The 18771-nt window shown below is 44.4% G+C and overlaps 1 protein-coding gene across 5 annotated transcripts in view; it reads left to right on the top strand.

The window, feature by feature from the left end:
• Gpatch8 (G-patch domain containing 8) overlaps window positions 1–14711 on the top strand; it is a 71918-nt gene extending 57207 nt beyond the window's left edge. For all 5 annotated transcript variants that reach the window (XM_041635720.1, XM_041635721.1, XM_041635726.1 and 2 more), the window contains 2 exons: window positions 5000–5130; window positions 8405–14711. In XM_041635720.1, the coding sequence (XP_041491654.1) occupies window positions 5000–5130; window positions 8405–12302 (4029 nt within the window). In that variant the 3' untranslated portion in view covers window positions 12303–14711. The remainder of the gene's footprint in view (window positions 1–4999; window positions 5131–8404) is intronic.
• Window positions 14712–18771: the final 4060 nt, after the last annotated feature.

Genomic DNA, 18771 nt, shown 5'->3' with positions numbered 1-18771 from the left:
AAGCAAGAATTACAGTTACAATATTTATAACTACTTTATCTTTTATCATAACTAAGGAAAACTATAATTATAACTATTCTTCAACTCTTATCAAAGACTCCAGAAGGCTATATTACCTAAGTAACCAGGAAGTGCATTGTAAGCAACTTGCAGAGACATCTTGTTGCCTGAACAGTTACCCAAAGGTCTTCGGTAATGTTGCAGGCACCCATCTTCAGCCTACAGGCCCATAGTATCTAGCAGACTTTTCCACGAAGCAGGAAATTTCAAAGACAGGTCTGCCTATATTGGCAATTTGTCAGTCACTTTCTTCTGTGTCCTGCAGAATGTCTTGCAGACTCTTCATGAAACAGGAACCCTGATGGACTATCTCACCTTTAGGCAAGTTTATTTCTCTGTAGGTCCTGCATCTCCAGTTCATACAGCATAATATCAAACATTCCAAGAAAAAGCAGTTTCTTGCCCGAATGGCTAACAAACTCCATGAGGAGCCTCTTCAATGCCCATCTTTCTCTTGAAGTAGATTAGTGCTGCCAGAAAAGTTCTAAATTCTTAAAACATTTTAAATGCCATCTTATGTAAGTCTTTAAAAGGTTTGAAGAATACCTATCTAACTGAAATAAATATATCTTTATATATCTAGAAAACCTAGCATGACTACAGGCTTGACTATTATAGATGACTATCTATTGACCTTTATTTCTTAATTATACATTACATTTTTAAATGAGCTGCACAAACACAATACCTTAATCAAGAGCAGAAATACACATATAACAAAATTGACCTTAAATTTGTATCAGTAAACCAAGATCCACACCAGTGCAAAGTATTCATCTCTATATCACATACATACATACATACATACATACATACATATTTTGAGTTATATTTGAGGGAAAACAAAAGACGCTTGCTTGCTTGTTTGTTTTTTTCCCAAAGCTGAAGACCAATCCCAGGGCTTTGAGCACTCTTACCCCCAACAAACCCAGTATTAACCCAGATTATTCAGCAGACCCCTTCTATAGACAGTACTGTTCAGTCCACTGCTAATTTGATTATGAGAATAAACAAGGGGCTCAAGACAGCCCAGTGCTTAAAGCACCTGCTTCTTTTACATAGGACCCAGGTTTGCTTTCTATAGCGTCTACATCAGGCAATTTACGACGACATGTAACTCCAATCCCAGAACCCTCTTCTGGCCTCCAAGTTTTCCTGCACACAAATGGTGCACATACACAGGCACAAACATATAAAATAAAAGAATAGATACTTTTTGTTTGGTTGGTTTTTTGTTTTTCGAGACAGGGTTCCTCTGTGGCTTTGGAGCCTGTCCTGGAACTAGCTCTTGTAGACCAGGTTGGCCTCGAACTCAAAGAGATCCGCCTGCCTCTGCCTCCCCAGTGCTGATATTAAAGGTGTGCGCCACCACCGCCTGGCCTAGATACTTTCTTTTTAAGTAAACAAAAGTAAAGCACTATGAACAATGTGACCTCCTAGATGCTTCTTTGTGACTGACAAAATGATGACTAAATTGAAAGCCAGCCTGGTTTTGACCCTTTCTCAAAAAGCAAAAAGAGGGTTGCTAACACAACTCAATTGTAGAGCACTTAATCCATCATGACTGATGCCTAAGGTTCAACTACTGGAAGGGAAAGGGGTTATTTTGGCATTTAATCTCATAATCCTGTTGATACATCACTCTACTTTTGTAAGAGGACAGCTGAGGCTGTGGGATGGAAACTCAGTTGACTGGGATTAGTGGGTTGACCTGCATCTTCCTGACTGAAGTGTTATGTTTGCTCCTTTCTGAAAGACAGGAACAGCTGTTTTGAGAACAGAGTCTGACCGTCATAGATGAGAACTAGGGCAAGGTGCTGACACTGGAGAGTGCTATTCTGGGTTCTTGAGGGGGGGGCCAACAGAGACTTTGTGAAGGGAATTCTTTGACCTCAAGTGGGAAAGAGAGTCAGGTAAGGAAAACCGGAGTCTTAACCCACATCTTGGAGCCAATGCGCAGATGAGGGGCTGCCACACAGCCAGTCCCTGGGACCCCATAGAGAAAAGGGAGGACACTAAGACCTGCCAAGACCTGTGGTCATAAAGGCATAATAAATGAATGAATGAATGAATGAATGAATGTTTAAAAGAAAGCCTTGTTTTTCCATTCCATGAGAATGTCACCATCTAAAGGTAGCTTTTTTGCATGCTAGGTTTGGGGTGGTTATACCTTGTTTCTTGGATATAGCTAGACTTGTGAAGTTTTAGTTTCTTCCTGAGACTCCAGGCTTGACTATGAAGTTTGTAAGGGTGATGAAAGACTATTTTCTGAACTTTATAGAATGCCGAGGTAGGTTTTATGTAGAAGGAAGCTTGCAATTTAGATTTGTCTCCTTGACAACGTGTGTGTCTGTGTGTCTGTGTCTGTCTGTCTTCATACCTATGCCAGGTCTTTTGAATAGACTTTGTTGAGAATGTTGTGGGCTTGGTTCTGTTCCTTCAAGAATGAATAGAACCAAGCATGATGGCCCACTCCTTTTAATAACCGCACTCAAGAGGCAGAGAGTTCTAGGCCAGCCAGGGCTAAATGATACTTTGTTTCAGAAACCAACGAAAGAGGAGGAGGAAGAAAACATAATCTTTATCTGAAGGATTCAGGGTTGTTAAAAGAGATCATTGTTTTGAACAATGTCTTACAGTTCAACAAATGTCTGCTAAAAGTGATGAAATGTGGCCAGAATGGTGACTGAATCCCAGCACTCGGGAGGCAGAGGCAGAGGCAGGTGAATCTCAGTGACTTCAAGGCCAGCCTGGTCTATAGAGTGAATGCCAGGACAGCCAGAGCTGCTTCAGAGAAACCCTGTCTTGAACTGCCCCGTTCCAAAAATACTAATGAGATATTTGTAAGTTAAAAAAAAAAAGTGATGAAATGTTTGTAAGTGAAGAAATGACTGAGTGTAGAACTTAATGAGGTGTATAAGGGAAAGAATGGCAGACGTGGGGGAAAAACATTACATTATTTTTAGATTTGGTAAGAGAACCTTCTAAACACTGGTGTTTAGAAAGAAGAAAGATATATACATAAAAAATGGTGTAATAGTCCTAGCGGATCCTTTCTGCCCCTTCTCAATATGACAAACTTGGCATTTATATTTGCTTAGAATAGTTGATCCTCACTGACTCTGGTGGTGCAGGCATGTAGTCCTAACTATTTGGAAGGCTGCAGTAGGAGTTCAAGGCTTGCCTGGGCCACAGACTAAGGAGAATCCAGGCAAGTTACTGAAACCTCTAAAAAATAAAAGAGGGCTGGGATATATAGGTGGCCTGTTTTTTTATGAGGCCATAAGTTCAAGCTAAAAAGGAGTTTAGTACCAAAGAGGAAAAAAATTGATGAGTTTATAAAAATCTTAATATGTGAAGGCCCTACAGCAGTAATAGCTTTGTTAGCTGTTGGTAATTGAGGGTCTCCAAAGTAAGGCTAACTGAGCACAAACTACTTTTAGACAGCACAGTTTTCCTTGAAGTTCATGATCATTTCTGTTGCGTAAATGGAAATGATTACAGAAAAACAGAGATGGTTTCATTTATCTAGATGTGATTACTATGTCTGTCTGTGTGTGTACACACGTGTGTTTTCAGGCTCTTTGCCTCTCCCCAGCCCTTGTAGAGTGTATGGTTTTGTCCCTGATTGTTCAGTATAATCATTTGTAGATTCACTGAGAGCTTATGTAGTAATGCTTGCCTTATTTTTTTCTCTTCCACTCTTGTTTATTTTTTACTTTTTTTTCCCCTCTTTGTGATGTGACATTTTCAGCTGATGTTTTGAAAGCAAATCCTTCTAATTTGGGAGCCCAGATCACAAGAGTGAGTTTTTTTCTATAGTGTCTTTAGCTGTTTATCTTTTTTGTGTGTATGTCTTTTCTTCCCTTCCCCCTCCCAATTTTAAAAGATTTGAAATACATTTCATAAATATTAGGTAAGAAAATTCCTATCTGTTGAACACCATGCCTTTCTAAAGCAATGTCCACTTTATATTGGGTCAACTCCCTTTCCTAAGCTGTTGAAGAAGCATAGGCTAATGGGTAGGCCTCGCTTCACTTTTTATATTACTGTGTTGCACTGTCATCATTGCAGATGAGTACGTCTATGCTCTGTCACCAGCCTGTCTCATGAGACTTCTTTCTTTAGTTTTTGTTTCTTTTGTTTTGAGGAAAATTACACAGTAGCATCTGGAAACAAAAGACCTATTCTGTTACTTGAAGTTTAAGTAACAAAATCTTTATCTTTCCTGTAGTCTCCTTCTCCCTGGTGTTTCTCTCAGGGCTATGAAGGAACGAAAAATTACATAATTATTTTCATTTCAGCAGACGGGCTGGGTGAAAGTGGTCAGGCTGAGTTTTGAGCATGCTATGGTTGGAAAACACACACACACACACACACCCGACTTTAATGGTTACAGGAAATCTCTGTTAGTGCTGAAACCAAACAAAACCTACACTTTTTATTTTGTGGTGGGGGGAAGTATTTCTGTTTGTTCTGAATTTGATAGCCCCTACCCCCATGTAAGCTGTACATTGCTTTTTTAGCTCTTACACCTTGGGTAATTTTCTGTACCAGCCTAACCCCTCTCTGTTCACTTCGGCCTGTGTTGCTACAATGTATCTCATATTTGTTTGTCTGGTTCTGCATCCTGGAAGAGCAGGTGATTGGTCTCTCTTCTTTCTTCCTTATACTCTAAAATTTGCCTGTTTCTTCTGAAATCATTTTGTTTTGTACAATAAGACAAATGACTTGCTGTTCTGATTACAAATGCCCATATCCAAGTGTCATCCTCAAAGTAATTAGCCATTGTGTTTCTGGGTACCATATAAATATAATAGTGCATCCCACGCTAGTGTTCCAGCAGTGGTTAAAGGTAAATATTTTAAAGGCTTGGCCTTCACAGCTGTATGCCACTGAAAATCACTCACCCTCTCTTTCTTTCTTTCTGTTAACTCAGAGATTAAAAGATCTCAAGCAGAGAGAGTTTGCCCGAAATGTTTCTTCAAGGTCCCGCAAAGATGAAAAGAAACAAGAAAAAGCCCTTCGGAGGCTCCACGAGTTGGCAGAGCAAAGAAAACAAGCTGAATGGTAGGGAAATTTCATGTCAAGAGTGTTTTGTGAATAAATAGAATCCGCAAGGTTTAAATTGACAGATTTAAAATTGGAATTCAAACACTGATATGGCAGCTCATGCCTATAATTCTAGCACTTAGGAGGCTGAGGCAAGAGAATTGCTGCTAGATTAAAGCCATCCTGGACTACAGTGTGAGACTCTTGTGAGTTTCAGGACAGCCAGCTCTATATAATGAATTCCATTGTCTTAAAAACTAAAAACTTAAAAGTAAATAAACAAATTTTGTTATTTAAAAAGTTTATTGGAGCCGGGAGGTGGTGGCGCATGCCTTTAATCCCAGCACTCGGGGGGCAGGCGGATCGCTGTGAGTTCAAGACCAGCCTGGTCTACAAGAGTTAGTTCCAGGACAGGCTCCAAAACCTGTCTCGAAAAACCAAAAAAAAAAAAAAAACAGAAAAAACAGTTTATTGGACATCAGGCAGTGATAGAGCATCTCTTTAAGACAGAGCCTGTCCACTCTTACCTTTCCACTCTTAGCATCACAAGTTTAGTGCCTTAGCATGTGACGTGTGTGCAACTAAGTGAATGGGTCACTCTGCAAAGGAGGGACGTCTGCTTTTGCCGTCCTACCACGCCTACACACCCTTGGTTTAGTGTTATCCTATACTTCAGATTTCTGCTTTGTGTTCACTTGGTTTTTGTTTTTCTATACTGAAAATAAGTGGGAATTTGGGAAGAAAAAAAACCATGAGCTCTAATGTTGAATTAAACCAGCTATAAAATGATTGAAATTTTTTATCTGATGGATTTTTAAATTTTATTTGCTGTGTGTGTGTGCGCGCGCGGGCGCACACGCCCATAGACACATACACACACACACACACACACACACCAGGGCATATGGAAGACAGGAGAGTTCTTTGGAATCTGTTCTCTTCATTCCCCTTTAGATGATTAAACTCAGGTCACTAGGCTTACATGACAAACCTTTCCCACTGAACCATCTCACCAGCCCAGTTTGCAACTCTTTATATAGTAAACATTTCTCTCTTGGGTGTGTTCCAAGACTATCTCCCCAAAAGATGTACATCAGACCACTTTCTGTTTCAGGACACATTATACCATCTTTTTCTTCAGAAAGCAACTTTTAGTTTAGTAGTTAAAAGATGACAGAATAGAGATGGTCATCATGTAGGCTGCTGGTTTGGCACTCCCCCTGACAAGCAGCATCGTTTGTTTGTTGGTGTGAGGTAGACTTTAACACAATATAAATATGTCTTACTCTCTGTATCTGCTTGGATTCCATCTTTGAACAGCAACAGCATGTACAGCAAAATCTAGATACCATGGCCTCTGGGTTTTTTTTAATCCCAAATTGAGAACAACTCATAGCTAGTGAATTATCTAAGTGTCTTTAGTTATTGAGTTCAGAATTTAGGAAATGCCTATATAGCTCAAACACTGAAAATTTTGGGGAAGATATATAATAAAACTGATTTTAAAGCTCTTCTGTAGTACTGTTGTGGGAGCTGGACGGTTGCTCATCAGGGGTATTGTTCTGGGCGCCCAGAAAGTATAATAGTTCCTGTGGATTTATTTTCTGTGCCTTTACTTACCCAGTAAGCTGTGATATGAAAATATTAAAAGAGGTCAGAAGGATGCCTGAGCAGACTTGAATTCAGTCCCCAGAACCAATAAAGTAGACAGAGAGAACCAACTTCCCTAAGTTGTCCTGACTGCCACACATGTACCTTGGCTTGTATGCATGCACACACACAACTAATAAAATGTAACAAGGACTACATTAAAAAGAAACATATAGTTGGATATGATGACACACACCTTTCTTTTTTAGATTTATTTATTTATTTATACGGTTTCCTGCCTGTAGGCCAAAAGAGGGCACCAGATCTCATTATAGGTGGTTGTGAGCCACCACGTGGTTGCTGGGAATTGAACTCAGGACCTCTGGAAGAGCAGTCATTGCTTTTAACCACTGAGCTATCTCTCCAGCCTGGCACATGCCTTTAATACAAGCACTTGAAAAGCAAAAGCAAGTGGATCTCTGTGAGTTCAGTGCCAGCCTGGTCTACACAGCAAGTTCCAGGACAGCCAGGACTGTTATACAGAGAAACCCTGTCTCAAAAAAACAAAGTAAAGGGGCTAAGAAGGTTGCTCAGTGGTTAAGAGCACTAAATGTTCTTCCATAGGACCTGGATTCGCTTTCCAACTCTTACGTCATGGCTCACAATCTTCTATAACTCTAATCCCAGGGCATCTGATGCACACATGTGGTTCACAGCATACACATAAAAGCAAAATATACACATAAAAATAAAATGAAAAGAGTTTGGTAACAGATACAGAAACTGAAGGTATTGGTAAAGGAAATGGCCAGTGAACCAGAAGAGGCAGCAAGCCCTATCATCCCCAAGAAGAAAAGGAAATTTTCTTCTGAGGAGCCTGAAGCTGCTGCTAGTTCTACAAAGAGTACAAAAAGAAAAGAAAAGAAAAGAAGAAGTCCTAGAAAGCATCCCAAGAGGATTAAAATGGACATGCTTGGTGGGAAGGGCATACCTTGAAGGTGACAGTTCCTACCCATGATTAACCCCAATACAGACACGCACGCACGCACAAACCATAAAAAGAATTTTTTTTTTTTTTTTTTTTTTTTGGTTTTTCGAGACAGGGTTTCTCTGTGGCTTTGGAGCCTGTCCTGGAACTAGCTCTGTAGACCAGGGTGGTCTCGAACTCACGGAGATCCGCCTGCCTCTGCCTCCCGAGTGCTGATTAAAGGCGTGCGCCACCATCGCCTGGCCATAAGAAAAAGAATTTTAATTGTAGAGCCTGGAGAGATGGCTCAGAGGTTAAGATTACTGGCTACTCTTCCAGAGGATCCGGATCCAGGTTCAATTCCCAGCACCCCATAGCTATCTATAACTCCAGTTCCAGGGGATTGAGCACCCTCACACAGACATACATGCAGGCAAAACACCAATGCACATAAAATTAAAATAATTTTTTTTTAATTTGAGTTATGAGATAAGCCTTTTTGTAGGGCAGATAATTTAAGAGCCAATTCCTAACTAGCCTTGGAAATTTAGTATGTTACTTTAATCAAATGAAACTTTGCCTAACTCTGCTCAACAAGTTCCATGCATCACATTGGTAGGGACCTACTGCTCTGCACCTTTGAGATCTACCTATGATGAATGGGAGGACGAAGAAGATAAAATATATAACTCTAACCCTATGTGTTATTTTTTCACTTTCTGAACCACTATATAGTGCGCCTGGAAGCGGTCCCATGTTCAGACCAACCACGGTGGCTGTAGATGAAGATGGTGGAGATGAGGATAAAGATGAGTCATCAACAAACAGTGGTGCAAGTGCTGTTTCTTCTTGTGGCCTTGGATCTGAATTCTCCACGGATAAAGGGGGCTCTTTCACTGCAGTACAGATCACTAATACCACTGGACTGGCACAGACTCCTGGGTTAGCCTCCCAAGGTATCAGCTTTGGCATTAAGAATACTCTGGGGCCCCCACTGCAAAAATTGGGAGTTTCATTTTCCTTTGCCAAAAAGGCTCCTGTCAAACTTGAATCAATAGCATCCGTTTTCAAGGACCATGCAGAGGAAGGAACCTCTGAAGATGGAGCAAAAACTGATGAGAAGAGTTCTGACCAAGGGGTGCAGAAGGTGGGAGATACTGATGGGAGTAGTAATCTTGAAGGGAAGAAAGAAGATGAAGACCCTGCGGATGGAGGGTCCCTTGCCTCAACACTGTCCAAGTTAAAAAGGATGAAGCGGGAAGAAGGAACTGGAGCTACAGAGCCAGAATATTACCACTACATCCCCCCAGCGCACTGCAAAGTCAAACCTAATTTTCCCTTCTTACTGTTTATGAGAGCCAGTGAACAAATGGAAGGCGATCATAGTACACACTCGAAGAATGCCCCAGACAACAAGAAAAGCAGCTCTCCTAAGCCTAAAGGTTGCATTAAGGCAGCAGCAAACCAAGGAGTAGAAAAGGCAGTTGGTGAAGTTTCTGAGCCTCCGCAAAAGGAAACCGCTCTGGCTGAGCCTTCAGAGCCTGGAGACAAATCTGAGTCAAAGAAGGCCTCAGGAGAGGGTATAGGTGAGCAGAGTATGGAGAGCCAGAAGACTTCAGAGAGCCAGACACGTGAATCCAATCCTAAAGAAGTTTCGCAGGCCACCTCAGCAGCAACAGCAGGCCAAGGACCCAAACATCCCACTGGTCCGTTCTTCCCAGTTTTGAGCAAGGATGAAAGCACTGCCCTCCAGTGGCCATCAGAACTATTAATCTTCACCAAAGCAGAACCCTCTGTTTCCTACAGTTGTAATCCTTTATACTTTGACTTTAAACTTTCAAGAAACAAAGATGCCAGGGCTAAAGGGACAGAAAAACCAAAAGATGACGGAGGCTCCTCAAAGGATCGTCTCCAGAGCCTTGATCCTAGAGAGCCGGATAAAAGTAAGGAGGGGGAGCAGAATGTAGAACACTCCTCAGAAGGCAGAATGGATGAACCTGTCTCAGGGGCTGCCTGTAGCAGCCTGAACAAGCAGGAGCCTGGTGGTGGTCATGGGTCAGAGACTGGAGACACAGGAAGAAGCCATCTTAGCAAGAAAGAACCATCAGGCAAGTCCCACAGACACAAAAAGAAAAAGAAACACAAAAAATCCAGTAAGCATAAACGGAAACACAAGGCCGATGTGGAAGAGAAAAGTTCTAAGGCAGAGTGTGGAGAGAAATCTAAGAAGCGTAAAAAACGAAAGCGAAAGAAGAACAAGTCATCAGCCCCAGCTGATTCTGAACGAGGACCCAAACCAGAACCGCCGGGGAGTGGTAGCCCTGCACCACCAAGACGACGCCGGTGCACCCAAGATGATTCCCAGCGGAGATCCCTTCCTGCTGAAGAAGGAAACAGCAGCAAGAAAGAGGATGATGGAGGTGGTAGCAGTTCCCAAGATCACAGTGGGAGGAAACACAAAGGTGAACCTCCAACTTCATCTTGCCAGCGGAGAGCTGGCACTAAACGTAGCAGCCGCTCCAGCCGTCGGAGCCAACCCAGTAGTGGGGATGAGGATAGTGATGATGCCTCTTCTCACAGGCTGCATCAGCAGTCTCCATCCCAGTACAGTGAGGAAGAGGAGGAGGAAGAGGGGGAAGAAGAGGAGGATGAAGACGAAGACTCAGGCAGTGAGCATTCTCGTAGCCGCTCTCGGTCTGGCCGTCGCCCTTCCCCACACCGTTGCTCCAGGCGTTCTTACTCGAGCAGCTCTGATGCTTCTTCAGACCAGAGCTGCTATAGTAGGCAGCACAGTTACTCTGATGATAGCTACAGTGACTACAGTGACCGGTCCCGAAGGCACTCAAAGCGCTCTCATGATTCAGATGACTCAGACTATGCCAGCTCCAAACACAGGTGCAAACGACACAAATACTCATCATCCGATGACGACTATAGCCTCAGCTGCAGCCAGTCCCGAAGCCGATCTCGGAGTCATACGAGGGAGCGCTCAAGATCCCGGGGCCGAAGCCGCAGCAGTAGCTGTAGTCGGAGTCGAAGCAAGAGAAGTCGCAGCACTACAGCCCACAGCTGGCAGCGAAGCCGGAGCTATAGCCGAGACCGAAGCCGTAGCACCAGGAGCCCTTCCCAGAGATCAGGCTCCAGAAAAGGGTCGTGGGGTCATGAGAGCCCAGAGGAGAGGCGCTCTGGCCGTCGGGATTTCATTCGGTCGAAGATCTACCGCTCCCAGTCTCCCCACTATTACCGATCAGGTCGGGGAGAAGGTCCTGGAAAGAAAGAAGATGGCAGAGGAGATGACAGTAAAGGAACAGGCCTGCCCTCCCAGAATAGCAATACTGGCACAGGAAGGGGATCAGAAAGTGACTGCGGTCCTGAAGATAAGAATTCTGTCACTGCCAGGCTGCTATTAGAGAAGATCCAGTCCAGGAAAGTGGAGAGGAAACCCAATGTGTGTGAGGAGGTGCTGGCCACCCCTAATAAGGCTGGGCTCAAGTACAAGAATCCCCCACAAGGTTACTTTGGGCCTAAGCTCCCCCCTTCTCTTGGTAATAAGCCTGTCCTTCCACTGATAGGGAAGCTCCCAGCTACCCGGAAGCCCAGTAAGAAATGTGAAGAGTCTGGATTGGAAAGGGGTGAAGAGCAGGAACAGTCAGAGCCAGAAGAAGGGTCCCCAGGGAGTGGTGATGCTCCATTTGGGCATCAGTTCTCCTCAGAGGAAACAGCTGGTCCCTTATCAGACCCTCCCCCAGAAGAGCCAAAGTCTGAAGAAGCTACTGCTGATCACTCTGTGGCTCCGCTAGGTACCGCAGCACACACTGACTGCTATCCTGGGGATCCAGCCCTCTCCCATAACTACCTCCCTGACCCCAGTGATGGGGATACTCTGGAGTCTCTGGATAGTGGCAGTCAACCAGGCCCTGTGGAATCCAGCTTGCTGCCTATAGCCCCAGACCTTGAGCACTTCCCCAGCTATGCTCCCAGTGGAGAGCCTAGTGTTGAGTCAACAGATGGGACTGAGGATGCTTCCTTGGCTCCTCTAGAAAGCCAGCCCATCACCTTCACCCCTGAGGAGATGGAGAAGTACAGCAAGCTCCAGCAGGCTGCACAGCAGCACATCCAGCAGCAGCTTCTGGCCAAACAAGTAAAGGCCTTTCCAACCTCAGCAGCCCTGGCTCCAGCCACACCAGCCCTGCAACCTATCCACATTCAGCAGCCAGCCACAGCCTCTGCCACCTCCATCACAACTGTCCAACATGCCATTCTACAGCATCACGCTGCGGCTGCCGCCGCCGCCATTGGCATTCACCCTCATCCTCACCCCCAGCCACTTGCCCAAGTACATCATATTCCCCAGCCCCATCTGACTCCTATTTCCTTGTCCCATCTCACTCACTCAATCATCCCTGGCCACCCTGCCACTTTTCTTGCTAGTCACCCTATCCATATAATTCCTGCTTCAGCCATCCATCCCGGACCCTTCACTTTCCATCCTGTCCCACATGCTGCCCTCTATCCCACCCTGCTTGCGCCACGGCCTGCTGCTGCAGCTGCCACTGCCCTTCATCTTCACCCTCTTCTTCACCCCATCTTCTCAGGTCAGGACCTGCAGCACCCTCCCAGCCATGGTACTTGAGTTGGGACTAAGTTTAAGTTGGGCCAGGGAAGGTGACCTATTCTTCCCTTGGGGGTGTTGAGCCATTTATACCAGCAAGTGAAAGCTGGAATGGGCAGTGTCTTGACAGCCAAAGAAATGAGTTTTGGCTTGCAGGGATGGATTTAGATTTGAGGTTTGCTTTGGGTTTACTATCAGGGATATTTTCCCCCTTTCTATTCGTTCTCCCTCCTGTGTTTCTACCTTAGGGAACGCCAGTAAGTGCTACCCACACTCCTCTGCAGCAGACTGTCAAGCATAGATACTTCCTCCTCTACTTTGTAGTCCTCTGCTCTTCCTCCTGTATATTTAAAACATTTCCCTCCTCTAATGGGTTGTCACCAAAGCACTTGCCATGGGCCCATCTGGCCTGGCCTTCTCAATGCCAGGCTGTCTCTTCAGCAGTGGACCCTCCACCACTTTTGGGCAGTGTCTTTGAACAACATTTCGTGACATTATCCCAGATGAGGTAGAAGAGGGAGTCTAACCTAGAACCAAAAGCAACTCAGGCTGCAATTCGATCCACTTTCCTTACAAACAGAGCCACGCATTTGGCACTACTGTCTTCATGCCCCTCAGCCCAGAAGAGGCATCTACATATCCCAGAAAAGAAGATCCTATCATGAGTAGAAGCTGTGCGGACCATAGAGTCACTCATGTGCTTCCCAGAAAGGAGCTTATGTCTGGAGGGTATATTTTCTTCTGTTATGTTGATGTTTTCTTCTTAATTTATAGGATTTTTTAATGTAAAATTGCACTGAACTCTATAAACGTAAATGCTGCTTTTTGTAGCCCATATTAAAAAGGTTCCGTATTTGTAGTATACTGCAATAATATTTTTTACATCCAGCTCTTTAAGTGATCCTTGTTCTGGTGGCTTTCTGTAAATACGTTTGCCCTAGTTGAATTAAGAAACTTTAAAGGTTATAAGGTTAAAAAAATTAATAAAGTATTTGTTTTCTGCTAGATACAAAAGTGACTAAGCATGTATATTTTATCAAGCTCCTGTATTTTTTGAAGTTATGAACTATAAAAATGTTTTTGTTTTTTGGTTTTTTGTTTTGTTTTTGCTGGGACAAGTGTTAAATAATTTGCAGTAATTGGTTTATTCTGCACTGGGATTTTTGAGTTGATGGGCAGCAAACAGCTGCAGGCATCAGAAGGATGCTCAGTTGCAATGGTCTCCCTGACAGGCTTTGTTACACAGAGAAACAATTGACTCAGTGGAGGAGGGGAAGAGTGATTCAGCAGCTTTATTCTCTGGAAGAAGTGACACTCGGTGATTGTCTGGGAAGAAGGAGGGACCCTTGGTTTCCCTTGGTACCTTCTTCCAGACAGTCTATTTGCCTTCCTAGTATTTAGCCCCCTCTGACAATTTTTTTAATGTGCCTTTTGGGTTGGCTAGAAACTAAAATAGAAGTAGACCAGAGGATAATAGAGTTGGGACAGTTTTCTCCTCTTTTTGCTGGGAGGTGAGCACGTTTATAGGTACTTTTAGGTCTTTGGCTTCACAGTTGTATGCCGTCTGCCTAGCTCGATTTCAGCAGTAGAGATTCCTTTTGCTTTTCTCCCGTGACACTGACCAGAAGTGCATCAGTCCCTCTTCCCCGCTTGCCTTCACCCAGGCTCTCAGCCCTAGTTAACACTCTGGCCCAAAGGTGCTTGTAATGCAGGTCTCATCTCCTCTGCTGTTAGTGCTTGCTCTTCTTGTAACTGGGACTGGTTAAGCTGACAGCTGACAAGATAAGCCCTACTTGCCTAGGCCAGGGTTTTCTATTCATGGCCTTCTCAGATCCCCAGAAGGAGGAAGAGGTTTTGAGTTTCTGAGAAACAAGTGCTGAGCAAATGAGGCCCTTGTTTGAGCCCATCTTCACCTAATTCGGAAATACCACTCTTTGAAGAACTGGCCCTGGAGAAATGAAATCGATTTGAAGTGAAGGGACTCATTTTCCTTGCTTTCAGCCCATGTAAATATTGAAATAAAACAGTATTAACATTTGTGCTGCTTCCCGTTAGGTTGTAGATTGAGCCATACTCTGGCTGCCTCTCTGCTTTCCTGGAGGCAATTTTTTCTTTAACTTCCAGAATAGTAGTTTTAAAACTTCAGAAAAAAAAAAGGAAAAACAAAATAACCTATCCTTACTTACAAGCATAACAGATTGTATTTAACTTTATCACATACGATAGAGATATATATGCTGTAAAATGAGGGAAAGGAACTTTCTAATAAACCAATGCTTTGTGGAAACTTAGCAGAGTCCGTTGTGATTGTTGCCACTTCCACTCCCTCCAGCTGGGACAGGTTGGAGGTGTGGGTTATAAACAATGTCTTGTTGGAAGTAATTAAATAACAGATCCTTGTAAACATTGGAATTGTTCTTCTGGAGCTTGGTTTACCTCCAGGATTTACTTGTGTGTGGCTTTCCCCTTCGTAGGCAGATGACTGGGGGTGCACAGTACTTTTTTTGTTTTGTTTTGTTTTTCGAGACAGGGTTTCTCTGTAGCTTTGGCGCCTGTCCTGGAACTAGTCTTGTAGACCAGACTGGCCTCGAACTCATAGAGATCCGCCTGCCTCTGTCTCCCGAGTGCTGGGGTTAAAGGCGTGCGCCACCACCGCCAGGCTGCACAGTACTTTTAAGGGCCACTTGAATTACAGGATTTGTCTGGCCTTTGACCTCCAGCTGTACCCGTGTTAACGTGGCTTGAATTACTGCCCTCAACCCCTGACCAGCACACACCAGGAAATCACGTGGGACCAGGGAATCTGGCTGGCATAGAAGGCATGCATAGTGATGGAGCTGTGTTGTGTCTATCTCCTCCCTCCCTTTGATGCACTTGTGTGCTCTCTTCTACAGAAAAGCTGAATGTTCACAATTGTTTGCCTGAGATGGTGGAGATCTGTGTCTCAGAAAGGTGTTAGAAAATGAAAAGGGAGCCAGGCGGTGGTGGCGCACGCCTTTAATCCCAGCACTTGGGTGGCAGAGGCAGGTGGATCTCTGTGAGTTCAAAGCCAGCCTGGTCTACAAGAACTAGTTCCAAGACAGGCTCTAAAGCTACAGAGAAATCCTGTCTTGAAACACCAAAAAATGGAAAAAAGGGGCTGGAGAGTTGAGTCAGTAGTTAGAGCACTGTCCCAAAAATCCCAGATTCAATTCCTAGCACCCGCATGGACGCTCACCACCTCCTTGGGCTTCAGGCATACACCCAACTAATACACAGACATACCTGCATGAAAAACATTCATCACAAAAAAAAAATGTAAAAATACATTTTTAAAATAATGAAAAGTGAATTTCTGAGAGCAAGGAAGGCAGCAAATAGAAGAGACAGGGCTACCTAGCCTGTGCTGTGTGAAGTCAGCCTGCCTGCAAAGCCTGTGCTCTGTGATGTCAGTTGTCTTGTGATAAGAGCTCAGCCATGTAAGCTGGGAGACTCTTGAAGTACTCCCTCTTTTACAACCGTGATGCCTGATCCAGGCCGTGTCTATCATTTCTATTCTCATTGACACGGAAAGCTCCACCTCGCTCATACCAACTGACCTGCTCACTGCAGCATTTTCCTGGCTGAGGTCCCTAACTAGGATCTAACCCCTGCCCCATGTCAGAACCCGAGTGCCATCCATTTTATATTCACTGCTTCTGGTAAAAGGGTGAGCTCTGAGAAGACAAGCTAAAATTGTGTCTCCTTAAAGGCAAACAAAACATGCACTTTTTGTTACCTTGCTCAATGCCAAGCCATGATAAAAGCTTGATGGTTGCTGATTAAATGAAGCCAAAACAGAACTGGGTTCATTGAGGGATTCTAGGACCTCGGGCCCATGGATAGTACCAATCATCGACGCATGTTCAGCAGAGGTGACCCAGTTCTGACACCGAAAGAATGCAGTCCTCTCCTTGGTCCAAATCTCATCTTCTCTCCTTGGGGTTCTGGTTTTAGTGAATAATACAGTCCACCAACTAGCCAAGCACCAAAACTTTTGAATTACCTTTGGCCACTTCCAGCTGCTGATTCTGTCCTTAGCTGTAGTTTCTCTTTTGGTTTTTGGAAATGGAGCCTTGCTATGTAGCCTTGGATGGTTTGGGTGACTTGCTGTTTGGTCCAGGCTTTCCTCAAACTTGGTGTATCTCTTCCTGCTTCATCCTCCTGCTGGGTTGTAGTCCTGTGTCACTATGCCTGTCTCTGCTGGCTTATTACTACCAGTACCTGGTTCAGGTATCACCTTCAGCCCAGAGTGCTGCCTTACCCAGCAGGTCTTTCCACAAAGTCCGTCCTTCCTCAGGCAGCGAGTGTCATGTTCTAAACTGGAGCACAGTTTGTCATTGAGGCTCTGTCTTAGGGTTTCTACTACTTCAGTGAAACACCACAACCAACGCAACTCGGGGAGGAACGGACTTTTCTCAGCCTGGACTTCCACACTACTGTTGATCATCAAAGGAAGTCAGAGCAGAAACCCAGAGGCAGGAGCTGATGCAGAGACCACGAAGGGGTGTGCTTACTCTTGCTCAGTCTGCCATCTTGTAGAACCCAGGACCACCAGCCCAGGGATGGCACCACCCACAATGGGCTGGGCCCTCCCCCATATATCACTACTTAAGGAAATGCCTTATAGGCTTGCCTGTAACCCGATCTTATGGATGCGTTTTCTTTTTTGTTTTGTTTTTTCTGGTTTGTTTGTTTTTTAAGACAGGGTTTCTCTATGTAACAGTCCTAGCTGTCCTGGAATTCACTCTGCAGACCAGGGTGGCCTCAAACTCAGAGACCCACCTACCTCTGCCTTATAAGTGCTGGGATTAAAAGTGTGAGCCACCACCACCCAGTGGGAACCTGAGTTTGAATCCTAATTTCGCTGCCCGTTGGCATTCTACACGTAGACAGTTTACCCAAAATTGTTCTGCTAGTTTCGCCCTTGTGATATAGTTGGAGTCATATCCATTTCATAGAGTCGCTTCCTCATTTCCTTTCCGAGGTGGACTTGCTGTCACCCGGTGGCAGTCCTGAGTGTCTGAGTTGAGGACTGAGTTGAGGATCCTTGACTGTTGTCGTCTTAGCCACTATGCATCAAACAGAGGAGGTTCTTTTTTAAAACTCTGGTGCGTGAGAGCCGGGTGTGGTGGCACTCAGAAGAGGTGAGCAGATCTCTTGTGAGTTCGAGACCAGGCCAGCCTGGTCTACAGAACTGTTTCCAGGACAGCCAGGGCTACATGGTGAAACCCTATTTAAAAAAAAAAAAAAGTCCTCTAGTGCATGGGGCTAGAGAGAGATGGTTCAGGAACTCAGTATTTACTGCTCTTGCAGAGGACCCCGATTCAGTTCCTACATCCATGTCAGGCAGTTCCAGGGGATCCGACATCCTCCTCCTCCATGGGCACTTGTACGCACATGGTGCAGATAAGCACACACACTTGAATAACACATTTAACAACAACAACAAAAATCACGGTGGCGCATGTTTTTAATTCCAGCACTTGGGAAGCAGAGGCTGGCAGATCTCTTGAGTTGAGGTTAACCTGTCTAGTCAGTTCCATGATGTCAGGGCTACACAGAGAAATCCTGTCTTGAAAAACAAGCTATTCTAGTCCATAAACTACAGTTGGTGATGGTATTCTTACAATATCAGAACTCCAGAGATGGAGGCAGAAAGATCAGATGTTTACAAGTCAGCCTGGACTAAATGAAACCCTGATTTAAAAAGAGGCCTCTTTTGATGTTGGGAGTGGGGAATAAGCCCAAAAAGAAGGCTCAATGAACAACGGCACGTGACTGCCAAACCTGGTGACTCGAGTTCAGTAGTCCTGTTAACTCCATGCTCATGCTTCAGCACACGCATGCACACAAAGCAGGTCTTAAACTATGATTAAAAGTGGGAGGGGTTTTTTTTTTGTTTGGTTGGTTTTGAGACATGCTTTCTCTGTGGCTTTGGAGCCTGTCCCAGCACTGATTAAAAGTTTTTGAAGCAGGTAGTGGCAGACTCCTTTAATCCCAGCACTCGGGAGGCAGAGGCAGGTGGAGCTCTGTGAGTTTGAGGACAGCCAGGGCTACACAGAAAAACCCTGTCTCAAAAAATAAAAAATAGGGCTGGAGAGATGGCTCAATGGTTATGAGCACTGTCTGCTCTTCCAAAGGTCCTGAGTTCAATTCCCAGCAACCACATGATGGCTCACAACCATCTGTAATGAGATCTGGTGCCTTCCTCTGGCATGCGGGCATACATGGAGGCAGAATGTTGTATACATAATAAATAAATCCTTTAAAAAAAATAAAATAAAAAAAAAATAAAAAAAAAAATAAAAATAAAAAATAAAAATAAAACAACTATAATGTGATGTGAGTTCCCATTGTTGGGCTACACAGAATATGCCAGCAATGCGGGAAGCCTCGGGGAAGAAGAGCGGGAAGATGGGGGCTCAGCAGAGGCCATGTGGAGCATCCTTCTGACAGAAGCATTGCATGC

This window comes from Microtus oregoni, unplaced genomic scaffold (assembly GCF_018167655.1).
Source record: "Microtus oregoni isolate MIOR12 unplaced genomic scaffold, Mior012 000048F_ref0000485, whole genome shotgun sequence".
Classification (NCBI taxonomy): Eukaryota; Metazoa; Chordata; class Mammalia; order Rodentia; family Cricetidae; genus Microtus; species Microtus oregoni.
The sequence above is the reverse complement of the archived record's forward strand: the minus strand, read 5'-3'. Positions and strand labels throughout refer to the sequence as shown.